General features: G+C 36.8%; 1 protein-coding gene across 1 annotated transcript in view; it reads right to left on the bottom strand.

Annotated features, from left to right (window-relative positions):
• Positions 1-5,222: 5,222 nt before the first annotated feature.
• The window catches only part of LOC144435040 (protein mono-ADP-ribosyltransferase PARP14-like), a 13,603-nt gene continuing 4,321 nt past the window's right edge, over positions 5,223-14,504 (bottom strand). Inside the window, exons 6-12 of the mRNA XM_078123584.1 lie at positions 14,007-14,504; positions 13,139-13,639; positions 12,660-12,826; positions 9,665-9,901; positions 8,923-9,144; positions 6,587-6,704; positions 5,223-5,401 (exon numbers count right to left, since the gene is read on the bottom strand). The exon at positions 14,007-14,504 is cut by the window's right edge and continues 1,236 nt beyond it. Coding sequence (XP_077979710.1) covers positions 5,223-5,401; positions 6,587-6,704; positions 8,923-9,144; positions 9,665-9,901; positions 12,660-12,826; positions 13,139-13,639; positions 14,007-14,504 — 1,922 coding nt within the window. The remainder of the gene's footprint in view (positions 5,402-6,586; positions 6,705-8,922; positions 9,145-9,664; positions 9,902-12,659; positions 12,827-13,138; positions 13,640-14,006) is intronic.

The raw sequence follows: 14,504 nt of genomic DNA, 5'->3' as shown, positions 1-14,504 counted from the left end.
TGGGCCTTCACGTATATCACGTCATATTTTTTTCTTTCATGTAATGTCGTGTATATCTCTTACAACTACTTTCCCAATATCTTTTATTTTACTGTATTTCCCATACTGCCACAGGTCCAATGTTACCAAACCATAACATCTAGAATTCAATCTGTCCCAAAACGTATATGTACCTAGTAACTTTGTCTCATCAAGAACAGTTTTCCCGCCGGCATTCAAAATTGCTTTTGAAACGGCTCCTGGAAGTGAACAAATAGAAAGCATATATATAGTCTGTCATAACACACAATGTCAAATAAGGAAATTGTTTGGTCTAACATGTCAGCCTTGAAAACCAAACCAAAGTCTATTGGAGGATGCATGTAAACAAAAGAAAGGCCATTATAAAAGGGCTAAGCACATGAATTTAAATTTAAATTTTACTTCTCGTAAGAAGCGACATCGTAAAGCATTGTATGTGTTTGTGTGTAGACAATAACTAAAAATATTGTTCACATTTTTGTTACAATTTAAAGTTGCATTAGCTTTACCTGAAGTATCATTTTTTTTGATCTAACAACCAACAGTATATTCACTGAAAATTGTTAAAATGCCAATAATTAGAAATCGTTCAAATCAATGAGGATGGGACCCAGTACAATTTGCGGAAAAGCAAGACAGTAGCGTTCAATTACAAGTTGCTAAGCTAAATTTTCAATTTTCACATATACGATATAAGAACATAATTAGAATATATATTGTAATACCAACTACGAAGAAAATAGAATTTTGATTGATTGAAGTTTCCATTTTACAATTCTCATTAAATATGGTTTTAATTCCCATTAAAACCATATTGAACTATACAACATTATATATATACAATTGCTGAAATTTGAATACAGTGGATGGAACGCTTTTGTTCTCTAATTCAGCTAAATTGATTGTGTAGATACATTTCGTTGATAAAACTTGACATAATGTTTTCAAAACATGAGGACACCACTTCCCTTTTAAAATAATTTCAAAACCAAGGTATTATTCAGCCAGCTATGTCACAGTGAATGATGAGTTTTATGTAATCATATAAAAGTACATCATACAAGCGACCTATCGGTCAGAATAGCTCCGCTGTTTTTTTTTTAATTTAATTTTTAATTTTGGTGACATGTAGAAGTGGTTCAGTTCTTCAGCTCTTCACTATGCAGTTTTGTTTTAGCGATGCAATAAAGTGGTTAGTTGTTCATATGATGTCTCACTATAAAACACATTTTACACAGAAGTTGGTAATGTATTGTACTTTTATACCACAGTCACCATTTTTATAACAAAAATCTACTGTTATGAAAAATTGCACAAAATCTCAGAAAAAAATGACTGGGAAATGCACACAAGAAAAAGAAAAATAAGAGGATTTTGAGGTTGGCTATAAATAATTCCAGTGTCTTACAGCTTTAACCCTGGAAAATTTTAATGATGAATGAAATAAACTAGGGATCTAAAATAATTTTGAGGCAATTTGAATTTCAATTTTCTAACAAATTTACCAAGTCAACAACATTCAACTTGTACAAGTTGTAGTAGATATATATAGGGAAGAAATGTATTAATCGCCATCTTAGTTTCCGGACGGCGACAATCCCCGCCAAGTACCCGAAAGAGAGTCATTCTCAGCCATACGTTACAGTGGTAACACTCGTTCATGTTCTATTACCTTTCATAAAGAAAACACAACGAAATGGTTGAAGTGATCTTTTTTTTATTTCTTTTCATCACAACAACAAAATCTGCGTGATCAAAACTGTTGTAAACTAAACCAGAAAGAATTATCGGACTGGCTAAACTTCCCGATGAACTGGAGTAAGGTCCAAGTCCAAGTAAGCCTCGATAGTACTATAGTACGTGAGAAAATCGTCTCAAACTAGCGATACAATTTTCAAAATATAACTTGACATGTCTTCATTTGTTAGAGTTATACAATTCAAGACGCGTTTTCACTCGAAAACAACAATTCTGTGAATAATGACACTCTGAACGCAGCGATTTCTCGGACGATGTTACCACTGTAACGTATGGCTGACAACGACTTGCTTCCGGGTTAGTCCCTCGTGCATCCGGGCACCTGGGATTGTCGCCGTACGGAAACTAAGAAAGATGGCGATTAATACATACATCGTCTGATATTTTAATTTACAGTGTTTCTTGTGACCGGCGCCTGTCAGCAGACTCGGCCATTTTTTTCATCATTCCATTGTATTTAAACCTTGTACTTGACATTTCGCAATATTTATAATTCTCAACAAAATACATCTACATGCCTCACTTCGCTCGTACTCAAAGCAGCCCCTCGCGGCGGTATGATCACTGATGACATGATGAGAGAGAACCTTTTCGGATTTACATGGAAAACGGGGAAAGATACGCGAAACGTAATGCAAAGTCTGAAGCCAAATTAAAGTTGTAATTATTTTAATTATTTTTACTTGCCAAATATTTGCATTTTGGAAATGGCAAGACACGTTCATGTCGTTTAACTTTACATGTGACTGTCGGCCAATAAACAAAGTTTGGTTGATTCACAGTCCACAGTTAGACTGCTCTTACATAACTTACCGCATGCCTAGGCATGCCTTCCTTATTCAAGTTGTCTTAATTCTGGTTCACTGTCACTCCAAATTGCACGACAATATATAATTAATTTAATCACAAGTTACATGTTATCTGAAAACATCACATTTTTATAGTGGGTCTGAAGTGTGATTTTAGTGAGTACCAAGAACGTCCCTAGTCCTGCTTGTATACGGAGTAATTCGGCAATTGTCCCTCCCCCTCCGTCAAGTCAGTAATACAGACTCGTGCACCGTCATGTTAGCAGGACTAGAACGTCCCGTGCAGAGACTCTGGTCCCGTGTTACTTGCTGTGGAAAATCACCCGGTCAAATGAGGTCAGCTTCAGCTTCTGGTCGAATCAGGATAGAGTATGCAAATAAGGATGTTGCGGACTGGCTGATTATGTAGAAGGGGTGCAGATTTGGATTTGAAGTTTACAACCCTGTTTCGAATAAACGCTTGTCACTTCATGCATTTGGGCGCCCAATGCGTAGAATTATGACTATAGCACATATTACATTGCTTGTTTGACGTCAATAGTGTCTTTTGAAAAGTGGCAGTTTACTTAAAGTCTCGTCGACTGATTTCCAATATGGCGTCGGTCATTATGCTCATTAACATATTCATTTTGTTTTCAAATTACAAAAAAAAAATCATAAAAAATAAAAATGAAGATGTGCTGACTTGAAATTAATAAACCTGAGTAAGCTACCCCCTGCGCATCAACACACCAGATATCAAAGCAATCTAACAAGAAGTTTTCACGGAGATGATTAAAATGACATTTTATGAAAAAAAATCATAAAAAATTGAAAATGGCACAGATCAACTTGGCATGAACAAATCTAAATAGCCTCCCACCAGGGAACATGCACACCAAATATCTAAGAATTCTGACTGTCACTTTCGGAGAAAATAATGAAAATATAAAAGTTTGACGGACACCTATGATTCACTCTACTCTCTATACTCTATACAACCTATACCTAAAGCTACGCTTTCAGCTTTCGCTGACAGCGGAGCTAAAAAGAGGGATATTGACGTCTTCTGAAGTCACAGCTATACTACTTGGTCCAAGTTGGTATAAAATCTTGGCTATTCAACAATGTAAGAGTACCAAAGCTGAGTCTGATGTTCATATGATCAAGAATAAATTATTCAATCATGTATATCTAATGTGGAAGTCTCCTAATGTAAAATTTTGAAAAAAAGTTAGATGACACAGACTTGATTACAGTGTAAAAATCGTGACCAAGCTGGGTGCTGACTGAACAACCTTGAATGCTTATGATAAGAATAGAACTTGTCATTTACTGACTGACATCTTGTTTATGACACATCCATCCTCCTTTGTAGTAAAACTTAATGAATCAGATACATATTGCATTTATCTGACGAATATCCTACGATATTGGACGACAACTAGGATGATCTTTCAGGCACGTTATTTTTAGAAATACGTTGAATTCCCCAGCTCACGACATTAATAGTTTCTGTTCCTCCGACTAACTTTGAGCTTTGGCCTGGACCCCCATTCCCACCCCCACCCCGACAAAGCGACGCACTTCTTCTAATATAACAGCTGGTGTATTTTTGCAAAAGTCCTGGGTATAATCACATTGTCTTCAAATGATCACGAGTGTTGCTTGAATTGAATCCTTCAAAAGTCGCACAATTACGGTACTGTCGACATTGTATGTATTTTTGTTTTAAATGTACTTAAAATGGTTTTCTGGTTTTAGACGTGATCCACCTAATTAATTTTGTATTTGTTAGGGGCGAGCAGGTTAAAAGTTCAATGCTGGCTTCGGACATCCGACCTCTCCAAACCTAGCTTAATTGGCCAAAATTGATATTTTGTAACTTATTTTATTGCACGTTCATATAAAGAAAAGAAAAAACTTGATTCTTTGAATCGAAGTAGCGAAAAACTTTTGGACCACTCGTCAGATTCTACAATAAACAGACGTGAAAAGTAAAGTTTACATTTCGGAGGAATAAAAAAAACTACTAATATAGTGTTTTCTAGTATCAATGCTTTTGCTCTTAAGTAATGGACAGAAAATGCTCAAGAATGACCAACAAGAAGTACAGGTCTAATAAATATCAATGGTTTACATTTTTTCCCATTGTTATGGCATGAAATTTGGAATACCTATTGTTGCTAAGGTTTGTGTGAAAGCTTCAACGTTGCAGAGAACCTGCATCATCGAGGTCATTATCACCCTTATCACTAATCGAAAGCAATATGCACATAATGCTAAAGGATACACGTACACCGTACACCGTAGTGAGCATACCACAGATTGAAGTGGACGTTTTAATAGATGAATAGAGGTTGTTCGGACATTCTTTTTCCGATTAATTTATAATTATTTCTTATTTCAATTAAAAGAGTTCCTTATCTTGAGGCAATTGTCCGGCTGGGTTGTCCTTATACCCTTCATATTGCTTAGACTATCTATTTAGTGTTTAATTACTGATGAAACTCTAATTTAGTAACAAAGATTTATGTAGTCACTAGAGGAATACTGGTTCGTCAAAACGTCGATAGGCAATCAGTTTGTATCTGCTTAAAACATGTACTGTGTATTGACATCATTATCATGAACAAAGTAAAGGGAGTGAAAGTGTTAGATTTCTTGAGGTAACATACCTTTTAGTAAATCCATACTTGTATTTGTACTATTGACAATTGCCGCTGTTGTTTCGACGGTAATGTCGCCTTGCTGAACTTGAACAGCAATGTTACCAATCTCCATGTGTAGGTCACCTCGACTTGTTACCTTAACATCGCTGTAGAGGGACCCCGCTTTGAGTGAAATAAGAAATACAACGAAAATCATAAACCCTGAAACAAAACGTCGCCTTGCTCGATAAACATATAATTAACATTGCTACAGTATTTTGTCTGGCTAGACAAAATACTAATTAATATTTCCACATCTTATCGTCTTAATTACAATTAATACATTTTAGTCAATTGACTGTCTTAAAAATATCAAAGAACGCGCCAACTTTATGTTTACAGGGGGCGTAGCAATTTGGCGATAATCCCCTAAGATAATAGTTGATTACTTAAAGAAAGTGTAACAATATTGGTAAAGATGTTTGCAACGCCAGACGACTGACGAAACGCTGTTGGTAAGTTTTTTGTCCAGCCAGATCGACGATACAATCATGTAGCAATGATTAGTGAGATTGTTGTCGAGCCAGGCGTTTCAAGGTTTATGATTTCCGTTGTAAACCGGCATATTGATATGTACTTCTACACCATGATAATAGAAAGACAGACTTACATAGAGACAAAGACACACAGACATATTATACATGACCTAATAAACGAGTAGCAAAGGTCTAAGTCGGCTATACATCCAAAAAAAATTTCAGATACGACTTTATCTCAAACATTAGAGAACACTGTCAAGTCTCTGTCTGTCTGTCTGTCTGTCTGTCTGTCTGTCTGTCTGTCTGTCTGTCTGTCTCTCTCTCTCTCTCTCTCTCTCTCTCTGTCTCTCTCTCTGTCTCTCTGTCTCTCTCTCTCTCTCTCTCTCTCTCTCTCTCTCTCTCTCTCTCTCTCTCTCTCTCACTTTGTTCTCATTACCACATTTAAATTTGATGAGTCATCAGGCAATTGCACTTCTGTACACCGTGGTGGTTTAGAGCCCAGTAATTCCTATGAAGATGCTACCAAAATATAAGTGTCTGAACAACCAGGGTATAAAGCCTACATTGACTTGTCCTGACATGGCCAACTTTGCTTGCGTGTGGTGTAACTGTTGTTGTCAGTGATAAAACATATACATATATGTACTCTTTGGCCTTTTCCGAGTGTGGTCTACTTTTCCTTTATTTTTGTGCCTAACTTGCTTGGGCCCCTGGGTAGATTAGGCAGGTCCTAACAGGGTTACCCATTTGTCGATATGTATTTTAAAAGCATGTTGATAATAAAAGTCATTATTTTTATTATTACATATATATAACCCGCTCTCCCTACCTTTACTCGATGTTGTTTTGGAAATTGCTCCGGTACTTTCTTTTGTTAATCTTTTCGTTGATATTGTTGACTGTTTTTGTTTTTTCACGCTGAAATTTTGAATTTCATTTTCAAACGCCTGTGAAAGATACAAGTCAGATGGCAAATCAGTTATATCGCCTGGTAAATGCGAAGTTGACAAATTGCCTTTGAAGAAATTCAACTGACATGATAGAAACATCAATGAGGGAGAATGAAGAGCAGTATAAATCATAAAGTATGTGGTAGTAGATGCGATTAGCTACAAACGTCTGTAAAAAAAGTCTGCAAATAACCCTCACATTTCAACATAGACTATTAAAAGAAATGTTAATACAGGGGTTGCTTGATTGACTATAGGGATACGTTTATGATGTCCGAGTGATTCGGATGAAATCAAAATATTCTTTTGACTAGATCATACAGAGGTAATTTGGTCTCATCTGACTTCATTCAATCGAGTCTAACATCAATTACTCTTCTACTACTTTGTTACGAGTTTGTTGTTATCTGAATTTTGGTAAATTAAGAAGGAAAGAAAGGAAGGACTTTCATATCTGAAATGTGTCTGTCACAAGAGTTGGCAAATTTCATGAACTAAAGGAGAAATTAAAGTTCTGCTTCTTCATTTCGCTTTGCACGACACGACACTGCACGGAGAGGCACAGTTTGGCTTGGTTTGGCTTGGCTTAACCCATAAGTCGTGGAGACACCACTGATGACTAACTTTTCAGCCACAATTCTGCAGTCTGTCCTCTGCTCTTTAGGATTCAGCAAAACGCAGGCCTGTCCACTCTTTGCTGTTGTCTCACCTTTTCAAATATCACCCTTTCCTTCGTCCTCTTCTCACTATACCTTGCAGAATGGTTTTGCCAACCCACCAACACGCGTACGCAAAATGATGTGTGCACGGCTCAAGAACCAAGAGATGAATGCTGATCAAAGATGCTTATTCAAAAGTATACATGACAATTGGGCTAAATAGTTAAAAGATGTAATAAACAATTGAAATAATAAAAAAAACATACATGGAAAATGTTCGTTACAAATATTCTTAAAAGGCGAGTTTTAAGTTAATTGAGATTAAAAATCTGTTTGCTTGGTGAAAGACGGACTTTCAGAAAGCGGCTGTTTAACAGAACGGGTGCCGCCACACTAAAAGAACGATCGTCATGTTTCTTTGTGCGGGACCTAATTGCACAAATCAATTGCATTGTAGTCATCAACATATCTCAAATTACGACTTGGAGCTTTGCGCAAGGAGGTGTCTGCACTTAAAATTAATAGTTAAAATCATTTAGAAACAATTCGATGTGAAATAGGCAGCCGATACAGTTGATGTAAAACTGCAGTGATATGTATACTATCTTTTCATTCAGCGTTATATTCTGGCAGCGACGTGATCTGGCTAACCTTGCATTCATAGTCAGGCCAAAGTGAATGAAAACACCGACGGAGGCTATCCTGGTCTTATAATGAACTTGAATCAACGCATCACCAACACGATTTTCCTTTATTTCATGGCTAGGCGGATCACCCGAAGAAAATGACAAATTAAGTTTTAATATCAGTTTCGTATAGAAAGTTGGCAGACATCAAAGACGTAATTTCTAAGATGCGTGATTCAAAGTGGATAGCCGCCCTGATGGCCTTATCTCAAGCAAAACACATGTTTAAAGACGAATGAATTATCAGCATAAAAAAAAACTGTACAGACTACCACGACTGGTATTGTTTCTTGAAAGGAGGAGTGTACACGATGACAAGTATATGACCAATAACATATCCCCGGGCAACACCAGTATCAATAAATGGTTAAAATGAAGATATTGTTGATTTTACTACTATACACCGACTGTGATTCAAATGATAATATTGAAACAATTGGAGGGGGCACCAGAAGGATAAATGCGGCCCCTTGTTGTAAAATGGTATTATTACCAGTATCAAATGCTGTAGAATAATCAATTAAAACAAAAAATAAATCATTCAAGAGAAAATGTCATTGGTTAATATAAATAACACAGTCTCGATCTCTGTGCTATGTTCCCGTTTCTAGACAGATTGTAATGGCTCACGCAAGGAATGGCTAAGGATGTGACGTCAACCTGGTGGCAACAATATGTTCTAACACCTTGATAGAATGGTAATTTTGACACTGGACGAACGTTTGTGAAAGCGACTTCGTAGTCGGTGGTTTGCAAGTTTCGAAGACTCAAGCATGCATCAAACAGAAGCTCACTGCAGGTATTTTATATTGTAAAGAGGGGAAAAAGAACAAAATAATGAAAGTTTTCTAAACTATATATATAAGTTACCTTTATGGTCTTGTCATCCTTCTCATACACCACAAAGTTTATGTCCATTAATGAGCTTTTTGGATGTTTACTGCTGAAGCGCTTAGCTTCATCAAACATTATTCTCGCTACAACATCTCTAGGATATCCAAGTCCTCCAGTACCAAGAGCAGGAATGGCAATCGAGTACATTCCAGCCTGACTTGCCGTTTCATAACACTTCTTTAGGGTACTTTTTAGTTGCTACCGGAAAAGATTAGAAACATTATAATAATTCTTTTGAGCTTCAATGATAGCTTTTCAATAAATAGTAGATCAAAATCGTCTCCCCATCTGTAAAATCACACATTCGTCGTTCATCGAATTATTTTTATTAACCGAATTTGTTCAAAGATTTGCATTATCATCTATTTTCATCTACATTTCTAATTCTCTTACGGTTCTCAAGAGTGGGACGACAAAGTATACACGCATGTTGTTTATCTGGCATGAAATTTGGACCTAGACATTAAGTTATCTTTAACGTAAAGACATCCTAGGCTTGTGTACCCGGCTAGGCTAAAGGGAATTTGTCGTCTCCGATATAACCTGCATAACAAATAGTTAAGGTTTACATGTAACTTTGCTTCCATGATGTCTTAGCAAACACGTTGCACATATACATAAAACAAATCGGTAGGATGGTTGAAAGTAAATACCACTGTGGGATAACTCCAAAGAAAGACACATTTAACAAATTTGGTAGACAACAATCAACTCTTACCGATTCAGTTTGTCCTGAAGGACTCCATTGGGAGCACAAGGTGTGATAGACATATTGGCATTCTAACATGTGCCCCCTCGTAGTTATTATTTCTCCACGCACTGCTGTTTTACCAGTACGTCTGATTTGATTTAGTTCATCTTGCAAATCAGGACCCGCTTCCTCGAGAAGAGCCTGTGACACCAAGCCTTGACTTAGGTCCAATGAATTGTTGGTGCTGTTAACCAGGACATTGACCTACGATAAGGCAATAATCAATTTAAGATACAATCAAAATGTCTACAAATAAGGACCAGACAAAGCAGCCATAACGTTCTGGAATCTCTGTGATACGTTTCGTAATGGCTGATATAGTACAAGCCATTCTTAAAATTTAAAAAAATGATTTCTTACAAACATAACGATCATCTTTCATCAAGAACATTCCAGTTAGCATTGCAACCTTAAAATCCATTTAAAAATGCAATCTCGATCGATTGTTTAGATTCTTTTTCGTTAACCTGGTAATGATGGTATTCATTTTTGATAGTGGTATTTTATAAACCTAGAAATACACGAAAACTTCGTGAAACAAGGAATAGTGAGGTTAAAAGATGATTGTCACATTTTGATTCTAATGGTAACAAGAACATCTGTTTCTGAGGATACAGTTTCACCAACCACTATTCGTCCAAGCAATTTGTGAACCATTCCTATATAATTTGGATAAAATGAGTGAATTTCACTTTAAACAATATTTACTGCATAACTCAACAACTATACTACACAGACACTCCATTCAAGTGTCTACCCCATATTTTCAGATGCCAGCTAGCTATGGACACCGTGACCTTTGACCTTGACCTTCAGGATCAATTATCGAAATCAAGCCAATTTCTGATTGTCACAGACGCGTTGCAGTATTTATATATTGCCAATTTCTTTTAATTTATGTTTACAAGTAATATTAGGTTTAGTTCATATCATTTTTACCTTCCGTAAGGAAGGTGACATATTAGGGGTGAAAAGTCTGTGTGTGTGTGTGTGTGTGTGTGTGTGTGTGTGTCTGTCTGTCTGTCTCTGTCTGTCTGTCTGTGTCTGTATCACCATTTTCTAACAAACGGCTGGCTCAATTCATATGAATTTCGGTAAACGTGTTCTATGGGGTAATGGCAAGAACTGATTAGTTTTGGTAAACATCCCATGAATATTAATGCACAATGTGCATACTAATTATGGTTTTCCATAATTAGGCTACATCTCAAGATTGCATGCTTGAAAGTCAACATAATTTGGTACATACATTTGCAATACCTAAGCGCATCTTTTCCGAAAATATTATCAATGTAGTGTTAACAAGATGTTGGCATATTTTCGGTAATTAGACCTATAGGCTACAAAAAAGAAAGTTGTTGTTCTGGTCACACATCTTTGTCTAAAGTGGTGTGATGATGTGAATTTCTTTTTAATTGTTTGTGATTAGTTCTGCAGTTTTCTTCAGATCTATGCAACAACGTTCTATAAAAGCTATTGTAAATTCTCGAAAGAGAAGTCTGATTTCCCTTTGGAATTGGGAAAATTGGTTGAAAAACAAACAAACTTTAATGGAACATTCCATTTCGGTGACACATGTTTGAGCGAATTCAAAGGCATATATTTAGTGAAAGCCTTCGGTATAACTAGTACTTAAATGGTGATAACAAAATAGCTGAAATGAAAATAAAGATATATATAATATTATATTTTATTTATTTATTTATTTATTTATTTATTTATTTATTTATTTATTAACCATCCAACAGGCATTGCCCAATAACAGGAGGAAAGTTCAGTGTTAATGCAGGAGGAATCCGGAGTACCCGGGGAAAACCTGCGTTGTTCGGTAGAGTGAAACTGAACGACACTCTTTTTACTTACAGCGTGGTAAATTTAATCAAACCAGGCCGATACCAGGCGGATTCGAACCCAGGCTGCAGAGGTAAGAGGCGTACAAGCTAACCGCTCGGCCACCGACAACCCCAATATTGTCTACCTGATAGCCAAACAAGAACTGCCATTTTCACTATTTCCGAGTTATTGCTTCTGCTTAGAAACAATGGCGTCGGTATTAAACCCAGCCTATGATAACACTCACAAATACTCAGAGATGATCAGTACAATTGCTGGACAAATCAAGAATGACTTAGCTAACGATATCAAAGACGAAGCTAAATATATTTATATTTTGATTGAGGTTGACACTGATAGAGCTATGCAGAAGTGTGAAATAGTCTACATGCGACGAGTAGACAAACCGACTTGTAAACTTGTGGTGAATTTAGTGAGCCAACATGCACATACTGATGGTGGTGTCAGAGCGATAAAAAGTACACATGACAAAGTTGATGAAAGGTGGAAGCATTAACATTGGATTTTGAGCAGATGGTGCGTCTGTCAATCTCGGTCGAAACAGGAATGTATACACTTTACCCAGGGACGAAGTAGGGAAATAATACCGCATCACTTCTAAGAAGACTTGTTTCCCCGTTTATTGTCTATGTGAACCATTTTCCCCTCGCTTACAAGGCAAACATAATTGGTTAATAAGATTTTTTTTATCTTGTGGTGGCAATACATTATACTTCATAAGTAAGAAGAGTTTTCAGGTATGAAAGTGATATTTAAAATAGCCATATGGATGAAAATTGGCTATTTATCTGGGTATTTCAATTGATAAAACAACCTTACTATATTTGCTACTTGGAAATACTAAAGAACATATATTAAGTCCTTGTTTGTAACTCAATAAAGTGAAAAACGTTGAAAATGTACAAGAGCTATGTGTTATTGTATAAAATATTTTTTGCAATGTATTGAGTTACAAACGTGGAATTGATGTACGTTTTTTACATTGTCTTTCCAAATAGAAAATTATAGCCTGTTTTATCATTTAAAAATCAAAAAAAAATATACCCATTTGTGGTTAACACGGCCACTTTAACAGATTTTCTGGTCAAATTTTAAAAGAAATACTTACACGTTGTTTGGCAATACTTCCTTTAACCAATGTTATCATTTTTCCTTCTCTGGTTTTAACTGTATTTGTATTCGCAGTATTATCGCCAAGTTTCGCTCCCATTTGACTGAATCTGCTACCGTCACCACCATCAGCTCCAGAAGACAGAAAGTCAGCATCCTGCAGACCTACAAAATATATTATAATTTTAGTAAGAAATCTGATAACGCCCTTCGTGGGAAACAATTGACACACACACACACACACACACACACACACACCCCTCTCTCTCTCTCTCTCTCTCTCTCTCTCTCTCTCTCTCTCTCTCTCTCTCTCTCTCTCTCTCTCTAGGAACATGAATCAGTTGATTTGAGTTAGACTCCATCCTGATGTTGATATTTATAGGGTGCTCTCAGGTTATATAACATTCAGGGTACACAAATACAACCAATTACCCTTGCCAACCCATGAAATCAATTTAGTACAATATGACATCTTACCTGTCGAGTAACGCTGCCCGGTAACTTTAACCTTCCCACACTTCTTTTTCATAACGTGCATTATTGCATTACATTGTGTATCTGAAACGCCAACCAGATATATTTCTTGCAGAGACTGTAACGGTTTATCCTCACACAATTTTTGGACCGCATCGATAACTATTGTCATGCATTCATTAACCGATAACGTTTGTCCGATCGATATTTGAGCAGGAATAGCGATTGAGGAATATTTCATCTTGTTCACCTTCTCCAGACTACTGTAAACTGCATCACCCAACAGAGCCTTGTCTCTGGTTGTACCTTGCCCTCGCGGAGAAACGCCGTGAAAGCTTTGTGAACTCACGTGAAAGCTTTGTGAACTCACGGTTAGGTCAACAATATGGCAAAGCTTTTTATTTGGCAGATTTCCAGCTGTTGTGAAAAAAACCTCACCAGCAAATGGAGCTCTGGCCATTATACTTCTTACTTGAGAACAGTCTCTAGTGACGGTCCAACCTCCTAAATAATCGAGAATATCTTTTTGTATTAGTAAGTGCTACTCATCTGAATCATCTCTTAGACTAATACTCTGTGGTTAACTATAGAAAACGTCATTTTCCCTAGTGTTCCGGCTATTTGGTACAAATTGACACCTAATGAAGTACGAGGTGTGTGCCCAAAACTGCATATGTCCTTTGCAACAGAACTACATATTGCCACCATTTGTAAGTATTCTCTATGATTTCATTATGCATGTCACAGAAAAAATACTCAAAGCCAGTCACGTTCTAACCAATTAATGGCCTGGACATCTCATTGTATACACGCACGCACGAATGTAAACATTTACTTTAGCCACTGAAATAGTAACAATAGATTTGTTTACCTGCATCAGCAATCGTTTCTGCCAAACTACCAATAGGCTTTAATGTTTTGTCTGCTGTAGTCATGATGACATCTACAGGCATTTTTGTTACATCTTCTCTACTCACGATAAGGCATTTTCCACTTTGCAGCATGCATGAACCAACTACATCATGTGTTGGGGGTTTTGGTAGCTGTATTTGGTCTTCTTCTGGTAGTTGGAACGTCACATCTTCAAGAGGGTTTGTAACATCGATAGTACACCTGCCTTCTTTCTCGGCAAACTCCACATAACTTTTACCCTTTTCCTCTTGTAATAATTTGGGCATTCCTGGTTGGTCTATGGGATGTGCGAATTGGTAGACCGAGTTCATTTCTTTTTGCAACTTTTCAGACGCAATGGCGACATCATCTTGAATACCACACAAAACAAACCCTTGCCTGTCGCCCCTCTCACACTTGCTTATTTTCAGTGCTGGGCTTTTGGACTGCTTTTCAATGGTATGGACTCTCTCTTTTC

The sequence above is a fragment of the Glandiceps talaboti genome, chromosome 1 (assembly GCF_964340395.1).
Source record: "Glandiceps talaboti chromosome 1, keGlaTala1.1, whole genome shotgun sequence".
Classification (NCBI taxonomy): domain Eukaryota; kingdom Metazoa; phylum Hemichordata; class Enteropneusta; family Spengelidae; genus Glandiceps; species Glandiceps talaboti.
Note: the sequence above shows the minus strand (reverse complement) of the source record. Positions and strands in the feature narration are given on the sequence as shown.